Source organism: Arvicanthis niloticus, chromosome 11 (genome assembly GCF_011762505.2).
Source record: "Arvicanthis niloticus isolate mArvNil1 chromosome 11, mArvNil1.pat.X, whole genome shotgun sequence".
Lineage (NCBI taxonomy): Eukaryota > Metazoa > Chordata > Mammalia > Rodentia > Muridae > Arvicanthis > Arvicanthis niloticus.
This window is the reverse complement of record NC_047668.1, coordinates 861,993-886,948: the sequence shown is the minus strand read 5'-3', so window position 1 is coordinate 886,948 and position 24,956 is coordinate 861,993. Positions and strand designations below refer to the sequence as shown.

At 38.4% G+C, this 24,956-nt stretch overlaps 1 protein-coding gene across 2 annotated transcripts in view; it reads right to left on the bottom strand.

The window, feature by feature from the left end:
- The window catches only part of Sos2 (SOS Ras/Rho guanine nucleotide exchange factor 2), a 95,882-nt gene that overhangs the window by 32,212 nt on the left and 38,714 nt on the right, over positions 1–24,956 (bottom strand). For both annotated transcript variants that reach the window (XM_034513816.2, XM_034513818.2), the window contains exons 5-8: positions 20,292–20,498; positions 16,789–16,932; positions 13,321–13,431; positions 9,042–9,140 (exon numbers count right to left, since the gene is read on the bottom strand). In XM_034513816.2, the coding sequence (XP_034369707.1) occupies positions 9,042–9,140; positions 13,321–13,431; positions 16,789–16,932; positions 20,292–20,498 (561 nt within the window). The remainder of the gene's footprint in view (positions 1–9,041; positions 9,141–13,320; positions 13,432–16,788; positions 16,933–20,291; positions 20,499–24,956) is intronic.

Here is a 24,956-nt window from a genome sequence, read left to right as displayed (position 1 = left end):
ATCAGATTTTCCAAAGATACCTAACATTTGGCCACCAAAAAAAATAACAATGGAAATAATTTAAACGACTATATTAGCAGTAACGTCCTAATCTTCAGATTACTAAATAAACACTGAAAAGACAATGAGACAAAAAATACTGCCACAAGTTTGAAAACGTATCAGTGCTTGGTTATTCTGAAGTTTAAGGTGAAGATCACCAGCAAAATTACTTACTTTGCCTGTATAAAAGACTTCTCAGGCTGGGGAGATGGCCCAGTGGTTAAGAGCACTTGTTGCTCTTCCAGAGGACCCAGATTTTGTTCCCAGCAACCACATGACAGCTCACAACTGTCTGTAACTCCAGTTCCAGGGTACTCAACACCTCCTTTTTCCTTTGTAGACAATACATTTACATGGTGCAGAGACACATATACAGGCAAAACATATACATAAAAAGCTAAAATTTAAAAAGTTTTCTTATAAAAAATTTATTTCAGCTCTACATTAAAATATCTTAATAGTTCGGTGTAGTGTGGCACTAATGCTGCTAATCTCGGCACTTGGGAGGCCAAGATAGGTGGATTTCTGTGAGTTCAAGGACAGCCTGGAGTATATAGTGAGTCCTAGAACATCCAGGGATATATAGTGAGACAGTGTCTGTGTCTATGTATATATCTTATATCATATATATACACCATATATATGTGATACACTGAACATCACAGTTACCATAATTCAGTGCTAATCAAACATCTCCCATTACACACTGTCCAGAAACAGTGGCCATCACACACACACATATGATTTATATTAAATAGATATAGATATATATCTTAATAAAGATGGATGTTGATGAAATAAGATGTCTATTATAAGCTTTTATTTTTATTGATTAAAATCTTCAATTAGGGGCTGGAGAGGTGGCTCAGCAGTTAAGAGCATTGACTGCTCTTCCAGAGGTCCTGAGTTCAATTCCCAGCAACCACATGGTGGCTCACAACCATCTGTATAGGATCTGATGCCCTCTTCTGGGGTGTCTGAAGAGAGCAACAAATGTATTCATAGACATAACATAAACAAATAATTAAAAAAAAATCTTCAATTAGTAGCAGCAGTGAAATTCTACCAAAACTGAACCACCCTAAATTCAGTTCTGAAGCTACTAAACTTCTGTTTTCTCTAAGACTATTCAAACAAAATCCTTCACACGTTATCTTTAAACAGTCATATAATAATTACAAGTTTGTCAAGTAGAAAAAAATCAGGAGAGTTAGAATTTTCCAGGAGTGACAATGGCTGTGTGCTATAATCTCAGTTCAATAATTTGCTATTTCTTCGATTTTCAGTACTAAATGGAGCTAAATGGAGAGATGTTTATGGCCCTGTGGCTGGAACTCATAGCTTTGGGTATCTAGGAAAGCTTTTGACCACTGAGGGCCATGCATAGTTAGTAGTGAGACTTAAAAATCAGCATAACGAGTATCTAGGCTGCTTCTCTACAGGTAATTGAAAATACACAGTCTATACTTCCTGAGCTGACACAGAAGTCACTATGGTGAATCAGCTTAACAAGACTCATGTCTCCACAACCTTTCTGCAATACTGGCCTCTGGCCTCCTCACCTAACTGGTGAATTTAGCTTCTAGTATACAACAAAATGCATTGTATTAAAGTTGTTTTTCAGATAATGTTTTTCCTCTTATATTTTTTCTCTTGAAACAAGCCAAATTTATAGAATAGTTGTAAAAACGGCAAAAGAAATCCCTGTATACTCAAGTTACTAAATTTTAATATATTGTTGCCTCATATTCTATTTGTGTGCACACCATCCCCCAATCCTATCAATTCTACTCCTCACAGAGAGGAAACCATTGCTGAATGACTTTAAAGTTATTTTTGGAATATTCTTATATCATAAATCACTCTCAAGTGGAAGACAACCTATGGGAGTCGGTTCTCTCCTACCACCATGACTGAACTCTTCAATTCCTAGGGTACATAAGTTTTTTGAGGCTCTGTAACTCCTTAGCTTATCTTGTCAATACCTATAGTGGGGTCTCCATCGTAAATGAGATGAACAGTTACTCACAAGCTGTCACAGGATTTATTTGGCAGTAATGTTGACATATCCCCTTTGTACTTATAGCTAACATTATGACTGTCAACAACTATGGGCTTGCTGGTAGAATGCCTCCTTCTAACTTCCCAGTATGTATGATGTATGTATGTATGTGTGTGTATGTATGTATGTATGTGCACATGTACACCCACACATACCCCACATACACCCCTTAGACAGATTGCTGGTTCATGTCACCAAAAGTAGGAAGTTATAGCCGAGGAAACAGCTTGTCTTTTTGGAAGGTCTCCTTTGGGAAGACTTACTATTATGACCTGAGAATATAAATTTAAAGATGTGGGGTAGGGACAGTGACATTTCTCTGGTCTCAAATGAACAGAACTATGGGGAAAGTGTTTATTTTCATACAGTGGGCATATTTTTTTTAATAATTTAATCTTAGAAAAATAAAAAATACTTTCAAATGCTAGTCTTTAAATATTTCAGCATTATATCTTAGACTAAGAATTTTCTTATAGAATCAGAGCATAGTTCAGATCAACTTCAAAAAATTTTATAATAAAGCTCTATAATCATAGGCTTTAATCATACCTCAGTTGCCTAATCATACCTCAGTTGCCTAACGTGCACAAACCCAAGTTCAATCCCTAGCACTACCTAAACTGGGCCTGGTGGCATACACCTGTAATCCTCGCAGTTGGGAGTGGGGGGAGAAAAATTGGGAGTTCATGGTCGTTTTATTTACATAGTGAGTTTGGGCCCAGCCTGGACTACATGAGACTTGATCTCAACAAATACTTAACAACAAAAGGTTCTTTTAATTCATCTAGAATATAGTGATTTTATTCTGTCTCAATAATGTCCTTTTAGGCAATCTTTCCTCTGTTACAGGATCTAGTAAGTGTTGCACTAAGTTGACCTGTGCATTGCTTTTTCTAATCCGTAGAGCTCCTTGGCATTTGTTTACATGATTCTTCCAAATAAACAACACAGACACAGATAGATAAATTCCTACATAGTCAACACTCTTAAGAATTTTATTCTGACTTCCCTAGGCAAAGCTAGTTACGTCTACAGCATTTATCCTACAATATTACTACATTTGTGGAAAGTTTTTTCTTAGTTTTTAAAAGTAGAACACAAAGTGACTGGTGTTAGTCTCCCTCCTAACCCAGTCGTCGGGCTTCTGTTTCATGTCACATGCATTTTTGCCATCTATTTTCCCCTTCTCTTTTCCTTCCTGCCTTAAGATCTCCTTTCCCCCTTTCAGAAGCCACGTTAATGACTTATATCCATGCCTCACCCCTACATATATTAAAATTAATATCTAACATTGACATGTGAGAGAAAAATGTATTTGTCTAAGTATGGGTTATTAACTTGCAAGTCTATTTTCCTACAAATATCATAATTTTATGTCTGAGAAAAGAATTATTGTGTGACTATAAATGTATCACATTTTCTTTATGTTTATCAACATATGGATGTATTTATTAAGCATTTATATGCTAATTATTTTGACATATCTATGTTCTTTACTAAATAATAAAGTCCTTAAACCTAGAGATATCTTTTTTCCATTTTTAGTGTAAACTGGTTAAGTACCAATAGCCACTTGTCAAAAGTAATCAAGATTGTGAGTGTATGATATTTAAATTTGTTTATATACAAATAACTGAATATTTTTTACTTCTCTGTGCATGACCTTTTATTTACTTACTTAATGTTTACTACAACTCAGTGGAATGTGCACTATCACAGCTTACATGTACAGGTGAGGCACAGCGCATACAGAAAAGTCAGGTCATTTGTCCAATACGAACACCAAACTAAATATTCAAGCCCAGAAGCTTTGATATAAAATGTGTTCTCTGCCATGACACTGTGTTGTCTCTACAATGAGAGCAGACTGAACTATGCAAAACATCAGTCTATGCCTAAGTCTGGTGATAAGTTAAAACAAATAAACACAACCACACACACACACAGTGGGTGGCTGGCACTGGCCATCTCCAGCCCCAGTCCTCACCTCAGCACTCATGAGTGGACCTGGGTCGTGCAGCTCAGCAAACACTACATACCACGTAGCAGTTAATTCTGTGAACTGATGAGTCTAGGTGGAGGGATTTCATCCAGGTTTCAGAATAGAAGGTTAAAATTATCACCTAATGGAACTTAGCACTGGCTAATCTTTCTCAATGAATCTTATTAAGTCATTAATAGTATATTTTAATATTAAGCTTTATAGACCTCTTGAAAATAACTTTTATTCTACTAATAAATTTCAAGGAAAAGCCCAAGGACTAAAAGAATATTATTTGACTTCGAATAAATGATATCTGAAATGAGTTATCTGGGAAGAGGGAACTTCAACTGAAAAAATGTCTCTATCAGACTGGCCAATAGGCAGTTCTGTGGTACATCTTCATGACTACTGACTGATGTGGGAGGACTCAGCCCACTGTGGGTGGTGCCATCTCTGAGCAGGTGGTTTGGTAGTATAGAAAACAAGCTGAGCAAGGGGAGCAAGCCAGTATGCAGCACTCCTCTGTGGCCTCTGCTTCAGTTACTTCAGTTTTTGCCATAGGTGCCTGCCCTAATTCTTTCAGTCATGAACTGGTATCTAGAAATGTAGAAGAAAATAAACCTCTTCCTCCCCAAGTTGCTTTTGGTCAGTGTTTTATCACCACAATAAAAACCTAACTAAAACAATATCCTTTGTATTAAAGGATGTATATGTTGAGCGTAATGGTGCACACCTTTAATCCCACACTAGGGAGGCAGAGGCAGGTGGACCCCTGAGCTCCACGACAACCCGGTGTACAGAGTGGGGTTCTGGGACAGCCAGGATGCATAGAGAAACTCTGCCTTGAAAACCAAATTTAAAATATTTATCTTTTATCAATAGATAATATTATATGTTTATTATATATATTTATATAAACTTGACTGCAGTAGTTATAAAGTTATTTACAGATTGAGAGGTGAACTCTTTGCATAAAGACTGAAGAATATATTAAGAAAAAAATCTAAAACCTAGTTTTTAATAAAAAACTATTTAAAGTACCTAAAAGTGGTAGTGAAGTGATGACTTAGCCATTGAGAACAAAGCGAAGGCCAGTCTGATAGAGGCATTTTTTCAGCTGACGTTCCCTCTTCCCAGATAACTCATTTCAGATATCATTTATTCAAAGTTAAACAGTTTATTCTTTTTCAGTTGGCAGTGTTTTGCTGTTTGAAATTGTAGATGACAAATATTCTTTAAAAACTTTATTACATTTACGTATTTACTCTGTGTTTATGTGAGGGGGCCGAAGCATGGGGGGGGGGGGAGAGGCAACCCGAACACATTAGTCCTCTTCATCCACCATTTGGATCCTGTCGGTTTCATGGCTAGCGCCTTTTTCCTTTACATGCCTCTTTGATTACATATGAATGCATTTCTCTGGAGCAGTGGTTCTCAACCGTCCTAATTCTGTGATCCTTTAATACAGGTCCTCATGTTATGGTAACCACTAACCATAAATCTATTTTTATTGCTGCTTCATAACTGTAATTTTGCTACGATTGTAAAGCGTAATACAAATATCTTTGTTTTCTAACAGTCTTAGGTGACCTCTGTGAAAGGACAGTTCAACCACCAAAGGAGTCCACAACCCACGGGGTGAGAACCACTACTTTAGAGTACATGTTTATATGCAAAAATGTCAGAGTGTACATATTTTCAAATTTAGTAATGTCAAACTATTCTCCGAAGCTGGTTATATGGTTTTCACTATTAGGATGTTCATGTGGCCTTTTCTGCTTTGTTTTAGACTTTTAAATCTGATGCACAGGTAATGGTTGTGATCTTAATGTGCATTTTCTGACTACTGATGGGTTGGAATGTGCGGGTTACTGGCCTTTGAATAACCTTTTTTGTGGGTCATTCAGATCTTTTGAGATTTGACGCATCCTTTCTGTGACTTTCCATTCTATGTTCCTATTTGTCCTCACTGTTGCTGTGTGTTCATATAATTATAGATACTGAGCTTGTAGCTTCATTAATTGGACACGGTGGTTTCTGTCTGTTGGTCATTCCTTGAAGCTTTAAAACACTTCACCAAGAAGAGCTTTCCTCATGTCTAGTGCCTTAGGTGGCGTCTGCTCCCCTTAGAGCAGACTTGGTTACAAAGCAGGAGACAAACATGAAGCTTCTCTGGTAACCACCCATTCTCACCCCGCCTCAGTCCTGGGGACCCCAGACCCCACGTGAGCACCTCTGGCTTTCCTTTTGTGAATACAATTCCAGTATACTTAGCTCAGTAACATTTCCTCCCCCCACCTCTTTTCTATTGCTCTTCAAGTAAAGCAGCTTTCTGCTTGACCATTCTGCACCCGCCTTTAAGGCTCCAAATTACTGGTTTCAATTGCCTGCTGAGGCTTTGTCCATTGAATACACAGTTAATAATTCTGGAATAACAGCTAGACTACTTCCACAGCTGTCTTGTAGACATCTAGGCAAAGAATTTGCTTGGCAGTTTCTAAAGAACATGTATTTCAAGAAGACAAGTTTAAGGTGTCTCATTCCCACTAAATGCCTGGAATTCATTTTTTGTGCACACATAGATAAACAAGCTGATGATACTAGCTTCATCCTTGGAGACTAACAGATACAGAGGTAGATGTGAGAAGGGCTGCATGCTTCACGAAGAGCCTGGATGTTTATTTGGATTCCCACAAAGTTCAAGTCTTAGCAATGCTATCGTTCGTTTACAGTTGTCCTCTATATTTCTACCCTGGCTGGACGATTGCAAGGCTGCCTTCATTGCTACGGTGCATCTAAGGAAGAGCAGACAAGTGTGACCATGATGACCTGACTCACTTTGATGCCACTTCTGCTATAATTAATCACTAAAGTTCCTTTGCCAATGTGATTAAGACTAGGGGCCAGTCAGGAAATGAAAACAGAGAACCACTGTTTGTGTTGTATATATAGAGCACAAGTGTAATGTCAGCCCTACTAAGATATCCTCCGCTAGACACTGAGTTCAAGGCCAGTCTAGATGACATGAGATCCTGTCTCAAAAAACAAGACCCATTTACTCATTCTTGATCCTCTCTCCCTCCCTCTCTCTTGCTCTGTCTCTCATGTGCACACACAATTGTGTGCACTTGGTCTACACTAAGAAATGAAGAATATTACATTTCATGAAGACTTCAAACTGATTTTCTCAAGTTTAGAGACAGGCTCAGATATTAGGAGTACTTGCTGTTCTTGCAGAAGACCTGGGTTCAGTCCTAGCCAGTTCCCACGTGGCTGCTGGCCATCAGTAATTCCAGTTCCAGGGAACTGACGCCCTCTCCTGGCCTCCCTAAGCACTAAGTACACATGTAGTATATGAACATATATGTAAGTACACATGTAGTATATGAACATATATGCAGGGAAACACTTACATGCACAAAAATAACATTTTAAAATAATTTTAGATAAAACTAGATGAAATTAAGAATTTCTTATATGAGATAGGTCAGTAGTCTAACAGGCAGAAATAACTATACTCTAGGTTCAAAACAAAAGAGAGGACATGAAAAGGGGAGAGGACCCCCAGGGCCCTGCACCCACCTGGTAGACCTGGTGGTCTACAGTAGACCTGGCCCTGGTGGCATGTGTGTTTGTGAGCTGGGGAGAACCAGCCCTGGCCCTTGCCAGCTGTGGCCCTGGGTAAGCTTACAGCAGTGCTGAGGAGATCCACCTGCTGGTGTGGTGGTGTGGGTGCAGGAGAGCGGGTGAGCTGACCAACGCAGCTACCACCCAGGCCCAGATCCAGGGCTTTTGAGTTGGCCCAGCCCAACATCTACCCCATGAACTGCTGGAGCACATGGAGGGGCCATTCTTGCAGATCCAAAGCTGCAGGATCTCCATGACACAGGGCAATAATAGGACATCTGAGAGGAATCCTGGTGAGGATCCAGAAATCATAGAGTTCATGGTTCATTACAATGAACATTTGAAAGTAAAGATGTTAGGTCAAAAGGGTATACTGTATGGCATGCTAATACACTGTAGCTTCCACAATGAGATTTTTATAAACTTATCATCATCATCATCCTCATTGTTAATTTATTTGGAGGGAGCTTGTAAAACAGAGGGTGGATACAAAGAGATGAAGAGATGAGTGTGACTAGGGTGTATGATATGAAATTCATAAATAATAAAACGTAAAAAGAAGGGGGGCAGAGAAATGTTGGAAATGCCCAGGGGGAGTGGGAGGGGAGGTAATGCGAATTTAATCAAGACATACTATTAACATGTATGAAATGGTCAAACAGGCTGGAGAGATGGTCCAGCGGATAAGAGCACTGACTGCTCTTCCAGAGGTCCTGAGTTCAATTCCCAACAACCACGTGGTGGCTCACAGCCATCTGTAATGGGATCTGATGCCCTCTTCTGGTGTGCCTAAAGACAGCTACAGTGTACTCATGTGCATAAAATAAATAAATCTTTAAAAAAAAAAAAGGTCAAACAATAAAAGATATTTATAATAATCTAAAATTAAAAGTATTTTTTCAAAGATTGGTACTGCAGATCTCCAAAAATTAATTTTAACATGAAAACATTCTTCGATTAAGGTTGATAATTTGAGCATTTATGTTCCAAACTGACAAAAATAAATTTCCTCATGTCTGTCTACAACATAAAAATGATGTACTGAGAGGTAAAATCTGTAAGAGTTTCTCAAAGATCTTTGTATGGAAGTTTGAAATGTTAGTATGTATCCTTTGGGCTCTTGTATGTTTGTTGCCCAGCTAGGCAGCAGCCTAGGGCTCCACCCAGGCAAGCACTAGGGCAAGCATTCCAGCACTGAGCACTATTGCTAGCCCAAGGAATCTATAGTTTTATGAGTAAAAATATTAAGAATATAATCAGATAAAAACAGGCTTTAGGCTATTATTAGTCATCTAATGACCTTGTTCTAGGAAGCTTTTGTCTTACCTTTAATAATTCAAAGTAATGCCAACAGTGATACACCGGCACCAGCATGAGGCGCGGAAGGACATAACGCACAGCCTCCTTAAAGCCGTCAGCAATGGACTGCAAAGCAAAAGATACAGCACATCTCTGAGACAGGGATACATTGCAGCAGTGCCTGAGAGAAGCAGCTTTCAATACAAGATACAGGAGGGTAATGGTGAGTGCATCCTAGTGAGAATGAAATGCTAGAAACTGTCTTCCCTCCTGATCCCCTGCACATCTCTGATAAACAGACACACTTCTGCATCTCTTACATGATGAAGTAACTTTCACAATGTTGTCCACAGATTGTTTTCAACCCTCTGGGTCTCCTCATACCCTAAAGGATTTTTTAAAAGCTATTTACTATAAGTTGAGCAAGTCAAGGTGGCATACAGATACAATCCCACCTGCTGGGAAGCCAAGGAAGAATGGCTGCACACAAAAGGCCATCCTGAGCTACAGATCTAGAACCTAGCTTTAAAAAGAGACAACAGCCAATAAATAAAAAGAAATAGTATAAATTCAAATAATTATGAAGAATGTATTTAAGGATGTTACATATGATGTCTCTAAAAAATATTTACCCAGTGAGTAAATACATTTCAGATTTAGTTTGTTTATGAAAAATATTTGGCACATAACTTACCTGACACAGCAAAATGCTTACTAAGTGAGCAGCTGCAGCAGACTGGGTGTGTCAGGAAGCCTGGCCAGGTTTCCCTTTAGGAACCTAATCCCATTCACTAGTTTTACAATTAGGGTATGAAGACACACCCTCAGGAACGAGGCTGATAACCTGATAAGGGCCCAAGGCAGTGCGCTGGCCCCTTCCACCGCCTACAGCACAATGAATGAGGTAGGGCCTTCATGAACCAAAGGAGAAGACCTCATCCGCAGAATCTGCCAGCATTGTAAGTCTGGAATCGCCAGCCTCCCAGCCTCCCAAACAGTGAAAAGCAAATTTCACCCTTTTCAGTTACCCAATTTGTAGCATTTTATTTCAGCTGCACACTGATCTGAGCCAGGCAGCTGAACAGTTTTAGCTAGAACCAATATGACATTTAAAAGCTATTCTACAAAGACCATCTACTCTATTAATTTGTAGTGAAATGGCTACCTCAGTGCATTCTAAAATTTTTGCATTGCTAATTCTCAGTAGACTTTTCTGATAATGACATGAGCTGAATGTGTAATAGGTGCCAAACATTACAGCGCTTTATAATATATACTCATTTATTGTGTGTATGTGTGTGTGTTGTATTGCACACACGTCATAGCATGCAGGTGAGAGGACACTTGAGGAAGATGATTTTCTCCTACCCTGGGGGTCCTGGAGACTATTCTCAGATTGTCAGGATTGGTAGCAAGTGCTTTTATTCAACTGAGCCAGTTCACATCCCTTAGACACACACACACATAAGGCACGTGTGTGCGCGCACACACACATGCACACACATTGATACAGGTTTTCTCTATACAGCTCTGGCTGTCCTAGAACTCACTATGTAGACCAAGCTGGCCTTGAACTCACAGAGATCTACTTGTGCTGCTGGGATTAAAGGCATGTGCCACTATGCCTGGTTGTACACCTTATTTTATCCACCTTTTAAACGTGAGCAAACTGACCATTAGAAATAGGTAACACAATTATTAGTTGACCTAAACCACAAGTTCTGACTTCAAAGCTCTTTCTCTGTGTAGCCCTGGCTGTCCTGGAACTCACTCTATAGACCAGGCTGGCCTTGAATTCAGAAATCCACCTGCCTCTGCCTCCCAAGTGCTGGGATTAAAGGCGTGCGCCACCACTGCCTGGGTTCATTTTCTTAACCTATATTGTACGTCTCAGTTGCTTTTGATTCTGCTGCTTTAAAGACAGGGTATCATTGTGTAGCCCAAATTGGCCTCACACTTGTAGCAGTTCTCCCTCCTCAGCCTCCTGTGTGCTGAGAATACAGGAGTTTAAACCACAAGCCTGATTCTTCACTACACAGTTTCTACAATGTATTTTGTTTTCTTTTTAATGATGCACTATTTCAACTGAATGATGCTTTAAAGTTAATATACTACAGATAAGCTTGACCTAAAAAAAAAAAAATGATCTTCTCTAACTCTTAATTTCATGGTTACCTGTAGCAATAACTTACAAAATCAGATCCTAGGGACTATGATGTACAATTTGCTAGGTGTACACAAGGCACTGGGTCTGACCCCTAGAACTCCCTTCCCAGAGTCTATAGATTCAAATATCACAGAAAAGACTTCCTGATGTTTATTAACTCTTTGTTTTGTTTTGATTTTGACCTAGAAATCAAAAACAGGATTTTATACATTACATTGAGTAAGGCTCTACCACCAAGCTGCAAACACAGCTCAGACTTTCTAATAAAATAAAAACAAAACAAGAACTATGTTCTTGGTGTATTTGTGTGCCAGGTTCTTAGATAAAGGCTGCCCAGCTAATGTTTACTTTATGGTTTATATGAATTATACTTGACTTTTAAAATCACAGTTTGAAGTTTTAAGAATTAAATGAAATTTTTATTCTACATTGATATATTTCAGAGAATAGTAAATTAGAAGAAGTTAATGCAGGGTATTCACATTAAAGTTGGCAGAGAGAAGACATTCAGAAGAAGTCATTCAGATTTACATTAGGTGTGGTTGTGCACATCTGTAACACTGGCTACTCAGGAGGTCAAGATAGATGGATTATAAAATCGAGACCAGCTTATGCTGTGAAATATAGTTACACCCTATCTCAAATACAAACATGAAAAATAACTGTGGGTGTAGCTTAGTAGTAGAGTATTAGTCTAGAAGATAGGCCGAGTCTCTAGGAACGAACACACACACACACACACACACACACACACACACACACACCACCAAGGCCAGCATAGGAGCACTGAAGAAGGACTTGATAACAGAACTTGGGAAAAACAACAATCAGGGAGACTAAAAAGAAACCAGAGATGGCAGAAATGAGGAGAAATTGTATTATGGGAGCCAAGGGGCAAGAAGAGGCCTAACAAATACTACTTAACTAAAATACTCTCTGGACATGGCAAGTAAGTTTTGTCCCAGGTAGTTGCTAGTGTTGTAACTTGGTTAGGACACAGGAAGAACTGAAAACTTGCATCAGGACAGCTGATTGCACAGTGAACAATGGGAGAACAGCTAAAGTGACGGAAAGTCTGTGTACTTGTGTGCTTGTCTTAGGAGCACACAGATCTGACCACAGTTCTATGCTAGGAAGGAGGAGCCATTCCCAAAGATGGCCCCATAACTAACAGGCAGTCAAGGCTGGCTATGCCAGCAAAGCCTTCACTGTCAATGGTGGTGAGTGCGGCTGCAATTAATTCTCCCTCATTCTCTATTTTCAGCTTATGTTTCTTAGAAACATTTGTACCTTTTATAAGGTATTTATCTCCTTTGAAAAGAAGATTTCATTTTTTATTTGGGGGGAGGATGCCCATGGAGTCCAGAAAAGGGGTTGTCAGATCCCCTGGAGCTGGACTTACAGACAGTTCTGAGCCACCCAGTATAGGTGCCAGGAACTGAACTCCAGTTCTCTGTAAGGCCAGCAAGCATTCTTGAGGCTGAGCCATCTCTTGAACTTCCTTTAAACTGTTCGACTGATAAATGATTATTGTTATATACCAAGTTATTCTGAACTATTGATTTCTCCCAATCATTCTCCTACAGACACTAAAGTAGCTTTCCAGCTTCATCTCTCTCCATCCCTGCCTAAATCATTATGGAGTCCACGGTCACTACGTGTGGATGATGCACATGAAGAACATACTGAAAGAACTCAAGACAGAGGCTGCTTTTCTTGGAAGCACCAGGACTTGAGTTAGACCCCAGGACTCATGCAAAGAAAGCTGGGCATGGTGACCTGTGCTTACAGGCCCAGTATTTGGGAGGTGAAGAGTTAGACCCTTAGACTTGCTGGCCAGCCAACCCAGCCTACTTAGTATATTCCAGGCCAGTGAGAGACTGTCTCAAACAAAAAGGTGGACAGAACCTAAAGGACAACTGAAGTTGTGTCCTATTCACACATGCACACACACTCGTGTGCGCGCACACACACACACATACACACATGCACGCACATGCACACATGCACACACACAGACGTACACAGACACACACAGAGTTTAAAAGGACTGATGGGAATTATTCCCACTTTCTTTAAAAAATAATAAAATACTTATTTTATGACTAAAAATGATAACAACATTGAATTCAAGTTTACCTGAAAATGTAGAGCAACTGCAGGTCTGGCCATCAACTTGCTGAAGTAATCATTAAACTCCGGCGCAAGAATGTCCTGTGATAGTGTTTCGTAGGGATCAAAAGCTTGCTCCTATTTTTAAAAGGTTTGTAATGTGTTAGGCATAAGGAAAACATATTTTACACTAATATAATACAAATTACTTAATGGCAATAACTTCTTCATGTTTCCAACTAGGTCTTACCACTTCTCTCTACTTTTCAGGAAAAATAACAGTTATGGTTACAGGGGATTTTTTTTTTAACATTAATTAATTAATTATCTATTAATTAATGGACCTTAAGCAATAGATAAGCAGTAACAGGCCTTAAGACTAAATGACTGATTTTATGGTACCCAACTATTTATTATTAAAATGTACATTTTATTCCTAGAACATTTAAAGTTCATTTCTATGTAAAAAAAAAAAAAAAAAAAAGCTATAAATGCAAAAACCTGCCTAGGTTGAAATAAATTTACTAAATTATACTCTTAAAGAAAGCAAAATCAGTATCTTTGTCTTATTTATAGTTTCCAAAATTGTAAGAGTAAATACATAGTAAACTAGTAACACAGAAACTGCTTAAACTGTCTAATGTTCATATTTATAAAAATTCCAGTTATCTAAGAATGATTAATAATCCTAAAGTTTAATTAATTAGATCTAAGAGATTTATTTCCTTTCTATACCTTCAGAATACAAAATAGGGACTGGAAGATGATCCAGAAGTTAAGAGCACCGGCTGTTCTTCCAGGACCAGAGTTAAGTTCTTAGTACCCACATGCTGCCATAATCATCTGCATTGCTAGTCTCGAAGAATTTTACAACCTCTTTTGGCCTCCTCAGGTGCCAGGCACAGATGTGGTGCACTGACATACATGCTTACACACAGACATAAATAAATACATTTTTAAAAAATTTTAAAAAGATTTATTTATTTTATATATGTGAATACACAGTATCTGTCTTCAGACACACCAGAAGGAGGCACCAAATCCCATTACAGATAGTTGTGAGCCACCATGTAGTTGCTGGGAATTGAACTCAAGACGCCTGGAAGAACAGTCAGTGCTCTTAACGACTGAGCCATCTTTCCAGCCCCAATAAATACATTTTAAAAGAAAAAAATAGGGGGTTTTGTCTGTTTTATGGAGTGGAAAATAAACATGTACCAACATGTTTTAGCAGATGCTGAGAAAGCAGAACCCCTGTCCACTGCTGGGAATGTTAAAATAGTACAGCCCATAAAAAGCAACTTGTCGGTACTTCAAAAAATAAAACATACTTGCCATGTGAGCCAGTATTCTCATACTTAAATATATCCTCAGTGCCTGAAAACCCCAAGCATTAAACAGCGTTCTTAAAAGTGAGAGAATAACAAACATGATGCATTCTGGGTACTCCCTCTGAGAAATGTTTCAAGAACAGAAGTGTTTCAAATTTTAGAGTTTTTTGGGTTTTGGAATATTTATATGTTATATAAATATTATTTATAAATTTATATAAATAGTTATATAAATGCTATTATAGAAATATTATGTGTGTGTGTGTGTGTGTGTGTGTGTCCCCAGAATGTCCTAAAAACCTAAATTACTTAGTTCAGGCCCTGGTTATTGAACTTCAGAACATGTCAGACTTTGGATCTGCGGCTTAGGGATGTTCTAACAAGGCAGGGCATGTGTCAGAACATCACTCATCCAAAGGAAGGAATGATGCTCTGACATGCACTAACATTGGGAGAGAGTGCTATTATTGTTCATTGGGAGGTTTTTGTTTTTATTTGGGATGATGAATTATTTTTGGAAATAAACAGTGATTATGACCACTGTTATAATATTAAAAATTTAGATACTACACATTTACAATCATTAAAATGGGGTTGGTGGGATGGCTCAGCAGACAAAGTAGCTTGCCACCAAGCCTAATGACTTAACCGGTTCCTGGGACCTGTAGGGTAGAAAAGAGAACCAACTCTTGTAAATTGTTCTCTGGTCTCCACATGCACACACATAAATGCATGCATGCATAAACACACATGTACACAAATAAATAAATCTAATAAAAAAGTGATTAACATTCAAATGTTATTTTCTTATATATTCAAAATTAAAAATAAAAATAATACAACATTTTTAGAAGCAAAGAACCTTTTTAGGGCATAGCAAATTAATGAGACCATAAATTACTATCAAAATATAAACTAGATTATTAAAAACCAAGGCTGAACCAGGCACTGGGACTCAGGCCTGTAACACCATGCTCAGGAGGCTGACATACGCAGACTAAATGTTCAAGGCCAGAATGGGATACACAGCAGGACTCTGTGTTTCAAAAATCAGAAACAAAGACAAACTAATACTCAGTAACAAAAAGGGAATAATAAAAATGATCTCTATTTTCAGAAAATATAGGCAGAGATTATGGAAGTCAGTGATTTTTGTATAAGAAATCTAAAAGCAACACTTTTAAAGAGACAATTTCCTTAGGGGGAAACAGCCAGTGATTATGCCAAGATGTCTAAAGAGGACACAGAAGAGGAACTCTAAGAACAATATATATTCTCGTGCATAATGATACACAAATAATATATATTTACTAACATGAAAAATATGATAGAATAAAAGACATTATAAAACAAGAGAACATTATTCTTGCAAATATGCACATAGCTCTATAAAATGCACAGAGAATATTTATATAAGGATAAATATAGGATCCTGGAGAGATAGCTTAGTGGTTAAGAGGATTAGCTGCTCTTCCAGAAGACCTGGGTTCAATCTCATCACCACATGGTGGTTCACAACTGTTTGTAACTCCAGTCTCAGCGGATCCAACACCCTCCTCTGGCCTCCATGGGTACTGCATATATGTGGTGCATGGACATACATGTAGGGAAAATACCCAAACATATAAAATAAACAATATTTAAAAAAGGACAAATTTTATGTTATAGTGGTCATCTTTATATTTAATTTTGGACAATTTTAAATATATACATATCACTTTTATAATTTAAAAGAACAAAATAAGATTTTACTTTGAAAAAAGCCTTTTGACGTTTAAAAATCAAGTCTAAAATCCCCAAAAGCTAGAGAATAATATCAATAAATTATTTCTTTTACCTTAAATGTACTTAGTATTAAATAATTCGTATGCATTATTACTTTAGTATATGAGCTTTTACAATAAATGCTAGCATAAGGACACTATAAAGAAAGTTTCAGTAGCTGGGCATCAGCACACTTTTGCATCTTAGCTACCTGAGAGGCTGGAGCATCAGTGGTAAGTTCAAAGCTGCAAACACAAAGTACTACTAAAGTTATAACTGAATCTGGAGTATTTTATAGTAGTCAGCAGTACCTTTAAATTTCACAAAAAATATAATATGAAATTTCTTGATACAATTTTTAGGACTTTAATGACAGTTTAGAGTGGCTTTATATACTTACCTCTGCTAAATCTTCAAAACAGCTACCAGCTAATGGATGAGGACTACTTTCATCTGTCATTTCTACCGTGTCTTCAATTAAACCTAAAAGTTTCACAGTCAATTCATGTATATCTGAAATGTTACTGAAAATCTTTTCAATTTCCTAAAAAAGAAAAAAAAAAAAACAGTTAAGGCATATAAGATTGAGAATCATGTTTACACATTACTACAAGATAGGGAAGCGAGCTGAGGCATCTGAGCCAGTGACTACTACAGAAGACGGCCTGAGTTCAGACCCAGCATTCAGTGAAAGCCAGGTGGGTCGGTGTGCATTTGTGGCCATGGACTGGAGGAATAGAGTCAAGTGATCCCTGGTGCTCACAAGCCACCCAGCCAAGCACAATAAATGAGCTGCAGGTTCACAGACAGAGCCTGTCTCAAAAGGAAAGGGGTAGTAAGACGGCTTAGCTGGCAACGGCCATTGAATTCCATCCCTAGACACACACAGTGAAGGAAAGAGCCTATTCCCAGCGGCAGTCCTCTTATCTCCATATGTGTGTGCATGTGTATGCACAGTAAAAGTCAATCATGAATACAAAGGCAATTTCTTAAGAATCTCTTAGATCAGAGATAATAAATACACTAGAAAATATAAATTCTAGATAGCTTGAACTCATAATCCTCAAATCTTATACTATTCATGTACTCTTACTGGACGGGAACCCTCAACATCCCTGTGTGACAGATGAGAGCAGAGGTACCAAGGAGCCAGAGCATTTGCCCAGGCTACATTTCTTGTAACTGAGATTAATTTTAACTCATTTATTTATTTTCCAACATTTGTCAAGAACTATTCTGACCTTAGTCTTTAACTTAATAGTTTTTAGTGTATTCTATGTCAAAAAAAAGTTTATAGTAGATACAGAGATGGAGACAAAAGGAATTTTTTCTTTGAACCTTCAGTATAACAGAAACTGTCTATCACATCCTTGTTACTCCAATGAAAAGGAAATGGCAGGGTACAGGCAAGGCAAAGAAGACACTGACCAACTGCATTGTTTGCTCCTCTTATTCTTCATACTGTCATAGAAAATCAGTTTATTGTATGGTAGAATTCAAATTCAAGCCCAAGTGTGATAATGAATTTAACAAACTCATCACCACTTTACACTAGAAAGGCAGAGATGATGTCTGCCCTAGCTGTGTCACATTTATGTTAACTAAACAAAATTGAATGGTATTTAGAAAAATCCTGACTACACTTAGGCATATCCAGCAGGAGGTAGCAACATCATTAAACTAAAAATTCATGCAAAACAAACAAGTCAAGTTCAACTAAAGCACCTTAAATTATCATTTGAATCATTCTTATGGAAAAGAGTAAAAGCTGTGAGTCCTGAAGCATTCAGACAGCTGAGCCTGGAGGTGTCGCCCAGAGGCTGTGCCTGGTTATTTGTATAAGTTATTGTAGTAAAGAACCTAGGAGGAACTGATCCAGAAACTGCATTCATTATTTGTCATTGGGAACCAAAGGATAAAAGAGTAACGCTATTTGTGTTCATTTTAAATGTCAGAACGGTAAGCTCATGAGCTTTGCCGCGTGGAAAGACCTAGAATGGGAAGTATCCCTCATTGATGTCCCCTTGTATGTATAGATAGCCAGCGTTCCATCTTAAATGCAATACAGCCTCTTGATTGTTGAACTTTCTCAATGACTTTCTATTTATTTGATGCAGCCAACATTGTAGTACTGTGTGCTCAGACACAAATCTTAAAATCTCAGAAATGTTTGTTTATGCAAAATAATTGATTCTAAATATTTGTTTGAATCTGTTTTATGTATGTTTGGTTACTAGTGAGCAGGAAGTAAAATATTCTCATAATTTATTGTACTGGCAATCAAAGATCATTTTCTGTGACTTAGAAATGTTAAGGCAATATTAAGTATTAACTATGGTAGTTTTATAACATATCCTCAGAAAAGCATGCCTATATGATCTCTGCCCATAAGTACAATTTTCTCTCAGATGATGAGTTGAAATACTGTGCTTAAACATGAACCTGAATTTTTATATTGAATCCCTGAAGTTTTTGCACATATTTGGTGGCGCTACATTTTATGCATTAATCAGTATATGTGTTAAAATGTTTACTGTTTTTAAAATTGAGGGCATAATCACACACTTCAGAGTCTGTCTATGTAATTAAGTCCTTAGACTGTTCAAATGGAATATGGTTAGAGCGAGTAGCATTCTGTGCTCTTTCTCTACCATGTATATCTCAGGCCTAAATGTGCATTTCTTCTCATTAGATCTGTACTATGGAAGCTGATTTTTATCCTGCCATAAACAGTAGCAATGGATAGAATCAGATGCTGTCTAAATGAATGTTTTGAAATTACGTGACTCTGGGGCTGTGTTGCTGGATTACAAATGGATCAATGTTTATGAGTTTTGGTCATAAAATCATTGCAGATCGGGATGGGGGGAAGAACCTAGGAGGCATAAAATAGTTAAGCTCAAGACTAAATATTTTTAAAATATAGGTCAAACATACTTAGAGAAAGCCAAACCATTGCAAAAGAAAAGAAAGGAAAAGAAAAGGAAAAGAAAAGAAGCCTGTTTCTGTAGCTGGATTTCTTAGGATTGACTTGGTTTTCATTTTTTTACTTTGAGACAGTATTTCACTCTGTAACTTAGGTAGGCCTGCAACTCGCAATCTTCCTGCCTCTGTATCCTGAATTCTTGGCCTATAGGCATGAGGAATCCATACCTGAGGAACTGGCTTTAGACAATTCAGAGAAAAAAAGAGGGCAAAGGCAGTTTGAATCCAGGCCACTCATCCCATCCCCATTCTGTCTGCAAACAGAAGACCACTGCTTTTGATTCTTCTCTTGGGGTTCTTATAAAATGTTCTCTTGTAAATTTCCTGCTGCTGGGACTGGAGAGACGGCTCAATGATGAAGAGAACCAGCTGCTTTTCTGGAGGACTAGGTTTATTTTCCAGCACCTACATGACAGCTCACAATCATCTATAACTCTAGTGACAGAGGACTCAGTGTCCTCTTCTTTCCTCCATAGTAACAAGGGACACATCTGGTGCACAGACACACATGCAGGCAAAACACTCATGCGTAAAATAAATAATTTTTAAAATTAAAACAAAATTCTCAGTTAGCTGAGCTTGGTGGCACACACCTTTAATCTGAGCACTATTAAGGCAGAAACAGGTGGATTTCTGTGAGTTCAAAGTCAGTCTGGACTACTTAGTAAGTTCCAGGCCACTACATCTGACTAGCCTGTTACTGTGCAGCAGAAAATATCCTTCCACTGAAAACCCCTCCTCTTGAATCTCTTGCCACAGTACTTATATCTGTGTAACAATTTGGATGGGTTTAAAGTTCAGAGATACATGAAAGAACACTTTTATACAGCAGTGAGGTAAATAACACACTAATATGGATTTTAACCTGCTAGTTGCTTGAGGGATATACACAGAATTTAAAGCACCCAAAGTACTTACAGAAGGCTTGAACAACTTTCTGTCCGAAAGAAAGGCTTCCCGGAATACTTTAATGATCATATTCAGTTCCCGTAGATACTGTCTTTCTTCTGCAATTTCAGTTCTGACAAGGTCGTAGTAGTTTAGCTCACCAGAAGAACAAGGTTCATCTTCACAGAGAGAAACTAAGCCTATATCATCATCCTGATCAAACATGTCCATCAAAACCTGAAAAGTACAAATCAGGAATGTACAGTTACTTTCCTTCCTTTTGCAAAGGTGTCTCAAACATCTTTTGGTCATTATTACTTTATGCATGTGTATTTGTATGTACACATGTGCACACAGTGTGCAAGTGTCAGCCAATAGGCAAGACTATTCATAAATCAAAGGCAATGGAAATAAGGTGACTATATACTTTAACAGTTTTTTTTTTATTGGACCTAGTTAACTATATATTCAAAACTGATTGAAAAGTACTACTAAAAGTTCAGGAAAGGGCTATAAAATGGCTTGGTGGTTAGGAATGCTTCCTGGTTTTGCAGAGGACCCAGGTCCAATTCCCAGCACCAACACCAAGTGGCTCACAACCACCTGTAACATGAGCTCCAAAGGATCTGGTACCCTTTAGCCACTCTGGGTGCACATGGTGCACAGAAACTGATGTAGGTATACACATATACACATAAATAAAAGTTATTTTTAAAAAAGAGTTCAAGATGGATGTGAGTGGGGGAGGAGATACACTGGGGATACCTGAAGGAAAGGGAGGGAGGAGCTGGGGCTCCCTTGGGGGTTGGAGGTGCAAATGATCAAGGTGCATTTCAGTTCCGTCTTTTGACCTTTGCAGGCACCAAGCACATGCATACAAGCAGGTAAAATACTCACACAAATAAAAATGAATATATTCTACTGTTTTTAAAAGGGGAAAGAGCTGACAAGATGGCTCATCAGGCTGCTAGTCCCCAAGCCTGACAATGTGAGTCTGGTTCCCAGAACTCACATGGGGGAAGAAGAGAGCCAACTTCCACAGGTTGTTCTCAGACCTCCACATGAATTACCTATATAAACACTAAACAATTTTAATTTTTTAAGAGTTCAGGGGGAAAGAAGAAAGGTATGTCTTTGAAAAAAAGTCCTTTCAGATGAGAGAAATTTATTGTAATAAAAGATAACATTCATTCATTCAGCAAAGTGTCTGCCTGTCACCAGAAACTGTACCAGCTCTTGGTGAATTACAGTAATGAATAAAGAATCCTGCCTTCCTTAGCAAGCCAGTGGTGGCGCAGCGGCTTAGGTGCCAGCCTGCAGAGGGTGAGCCCGTGCCCTTTGTTCTTTCCCTCCCGGTTCGAATCCAGCTTTCCCTAAAGGTCATGTGTTATAGATCTGGTCCCTAGCCATGAAACTATTGGGAATAAATCACTGGCATAGTATGGTATATGTGGGTACTGGACCCCACACCTTACTCTCTCAGTTTGTGTCCTGGTCACCATACAGTAAGCAGCTCACTTTGCCTTGTTCTCTGACCACAGTCCAAGTACCAGGTGCAAGCAAGCCTTGACAATGAGCCCACATGGCCTTACTTCTTTTTATGTTGATCTTCTCAAGGACAGCATTTTGTAACATTAACAGAAAACTAAGAAGGACTAATATATAATATAGCACAATACCTAACTCCTAAGTTTAAATGTTAAAGGGGTCAGTCAGGTGTTGTATAGTGTTTCTTATATAAGAAACAACAAAAATCAGGGCAAAGTGGAAGGAATATACATATAAAATAAAATTTTACTGTTCAATACTAAGTATTTTCTTTTTGAACAAAGTCTGAAATTTAGATTATTTTTATGTGAGATTTTTAGATTTGTAAAATTATTTGTTACTCTTTCAACTTACCATCACCAACTTGCCAATACCCTTGTATCACTCCCCAGTCCTGCTGCCTCTTAACTCATACATCCTTTGCAGTCCGCTCACTTTCCTGCATTCCTGTCTAAAATCTTCTTCACAGAGTCAATCCTCACCCAGTCTCCAGAACTTAGTGCAAATGGAAACCTCACACAGCTTTTCAGAGTCTCCCTGACTCTCACTGCTTATTAGCAATCGTCTATCTTCTATGCAATACCTGCCTGGAGGTTTAAACTTAGGAGTTTGGCATTGTATTATATTATTCCTTTTCTCAGTTTTCTGTTACTGTTACAAAATACTGTCCTTGAAAGGATCCATGTAAAAAGAAGAAAGGCTGATGTGGGCTCACTGTCAAGACTTGCTGCATCACAGACCTGCCCAATATACATTGAAATTTCTGTTCATGTTTTCCCTAACTAGACAATAGCTGTCTAAGGATTAAAAACCATGCACACACAAAAAAAGTGTTTGCTTAAAGGGTTTGTATATGTGTAAATGTTACAAACTATTAGAACGGGAACATACTCTAAAGCTTCAATGACTGCAGGGACTGAAAACACAGCACAATAGCTAAGCAGTAATGGGCCATGCCTTTGATCCCAGCATTTGGGAGACACGCAGGCAGATCTCTGAGTTCTAGGCCAACCAGATCTATGTAGTGAGTTCCGGAACAGCCAGAAGAGAAACCCTGTCTCAGAAAAACAAACGAACAATCCAGCACAATATAAGGCATTTTTAAAGTCATGTTCAAAACAAGAACAAACAAGCAAAGTCAAGCTGGGCACGACAACAATCTTATAACTCAGCTACTTCCAAGACAAACATGAAGCTAACTTGGGAATTTCAGTTAGACCTCATATCAAAATAAAATAAAAAGGGCCAGTGATGTGACTCCACTACAGAGCTCACTTACTGTGTGTGGGCTCAATTCCTAGTATTGCAAACAAATGATTGATGGATGGATGGATGATAGATAGAGAAGAAGGAAAGGAGGGAGAGAGAGGGGAGGGAGGCTTTGAAACAGACGCAATATTACCATGCAAGAACAAGACAGACAACTGGATTCCTTCCATGAGGTCTGACAAATTAAACCTCTCCTGAGAAGCACCCTCCTTCTCTCCCATCTGAAGCAGCCATCTCCCTTAACATATGCTCCACTCTCACAGTTTAGACTCAAGAGTGACAGTTACGATGAAAATTGAGTTCTACCTTCTCTCCTGTGACTGTTCTCAGTAATCTGATATGCAGAACACTTTGTAACAGTCAAATACTGCTTTTATTTTTAAATGTAAAAAATATTTTCTTTTGTTTTTTTTGTCTAGCAAATGAAACAGCTCTAGAATATACTGATTTCCCAAATGGTTATTAAACATATGGTTTGTGAGCTCTTGAAACCCGTTTAGATTTGCAGATCATCCTGTGTCAAACACAATCATTAACTCACTCCCATCACCAGAATCACAAATACAGTCATCTGCATTTTTTTTAGCTAAGCATATGACTGTCTCTTGTGACAAACAGGAGACTATGAAAAGGAAGTCTGAAACCGGGATCAGCAAACTACAGTACACACGCCAAATCCTGCCCCTCTGTGTTTTCAAGAAGTTTGCTGGCACACAGCCCATGCTCATTTGTTTATGGCTATTTTTGCTACCAGGGTAAAAAGGAGCAGTTCCAAGAAAGCCTACGACAGTCACCATCTAGCTTTTGCGGGTTCCTGGGGGTGGGGGTGGGGGTGGGGGTGGGGGTGGGAGGGTGCTGCTGTTTTATTGTTCTGAAACAGAATACTAATATGCAACCTGGAGTTAGCTGAGAATTGGCTGGGGACACTAGGTTGTCCTCACACTAGCAGCAATCCTCCTGCCTACTGCCCTTGAGTGCTAAGATTACAAGCATGTTCTGTCATACCTAGTTTTTGGCTGGCTCTTCACGTACATCCTGATCTTGAACTGGACATGGGATAAAACAACAGAAGAACAGTGGTATGTTTTAAACCTAGATACATATCTTAATTTGTTTAAAATCCTAGTCCTTGTATTACTCTTTTAAGATACCTTTATTGGGCAATTTCAACTGAAAAAAGGTTCTCAAACTTATCTATATGTTCAAACGCTGGATATCTAAAATGAATGCCAGATTTTTTTTTAGAGTATCTTGATTGTGATAACTTTAAAAACAATATGAAATTTTCTGTGGTTAAATTTGAGTTATGCTGATAAATGTTAAAATTCATAGCAGGAGCTGAAGAAATCAAAAGCAGCTCACTTAGAAAAGTCCTAAAGGCCCTTCCAAGCCCCTCGCTTGGTCCTTGTGGCTGGGGGTAGACACCTAGCTGCTCTGTTCCCGTGAAGAGACCATATCCTGAGACATCCTAGAGGAGCCAGTGCACTCAGAGCAGCTAGAGCTCAGGATCACAGAGACATTTGGACCCTGAGGAGTTTTGACACAAGAAAGATAACTGGAAAGAAAGGCTCCAGTCAGACACAGTGAGTACAGGTAGCTCTAGAGTTAACCAGATGGAGGAAGGCAAGCACAAGAACGTAAGCAACAGAAACCAAAGTTACTTGGCATCATCACAACCCAGTTCTCCAACCATAGCAAGCCCTGGACACCATCACACTGGAAAAGCAGGATTCAGAATTAAAATCACTTCTCATGATAATGATAGAGGACTTTAAGAAGGACATAAATAACTCCCTTAAAGAAGTACAGGAGAACACAGGTAAACAGGTAGAATCCCTTAAAGAGGAAATGCAAAAATTCCTTAAAAAATTGCAAGAA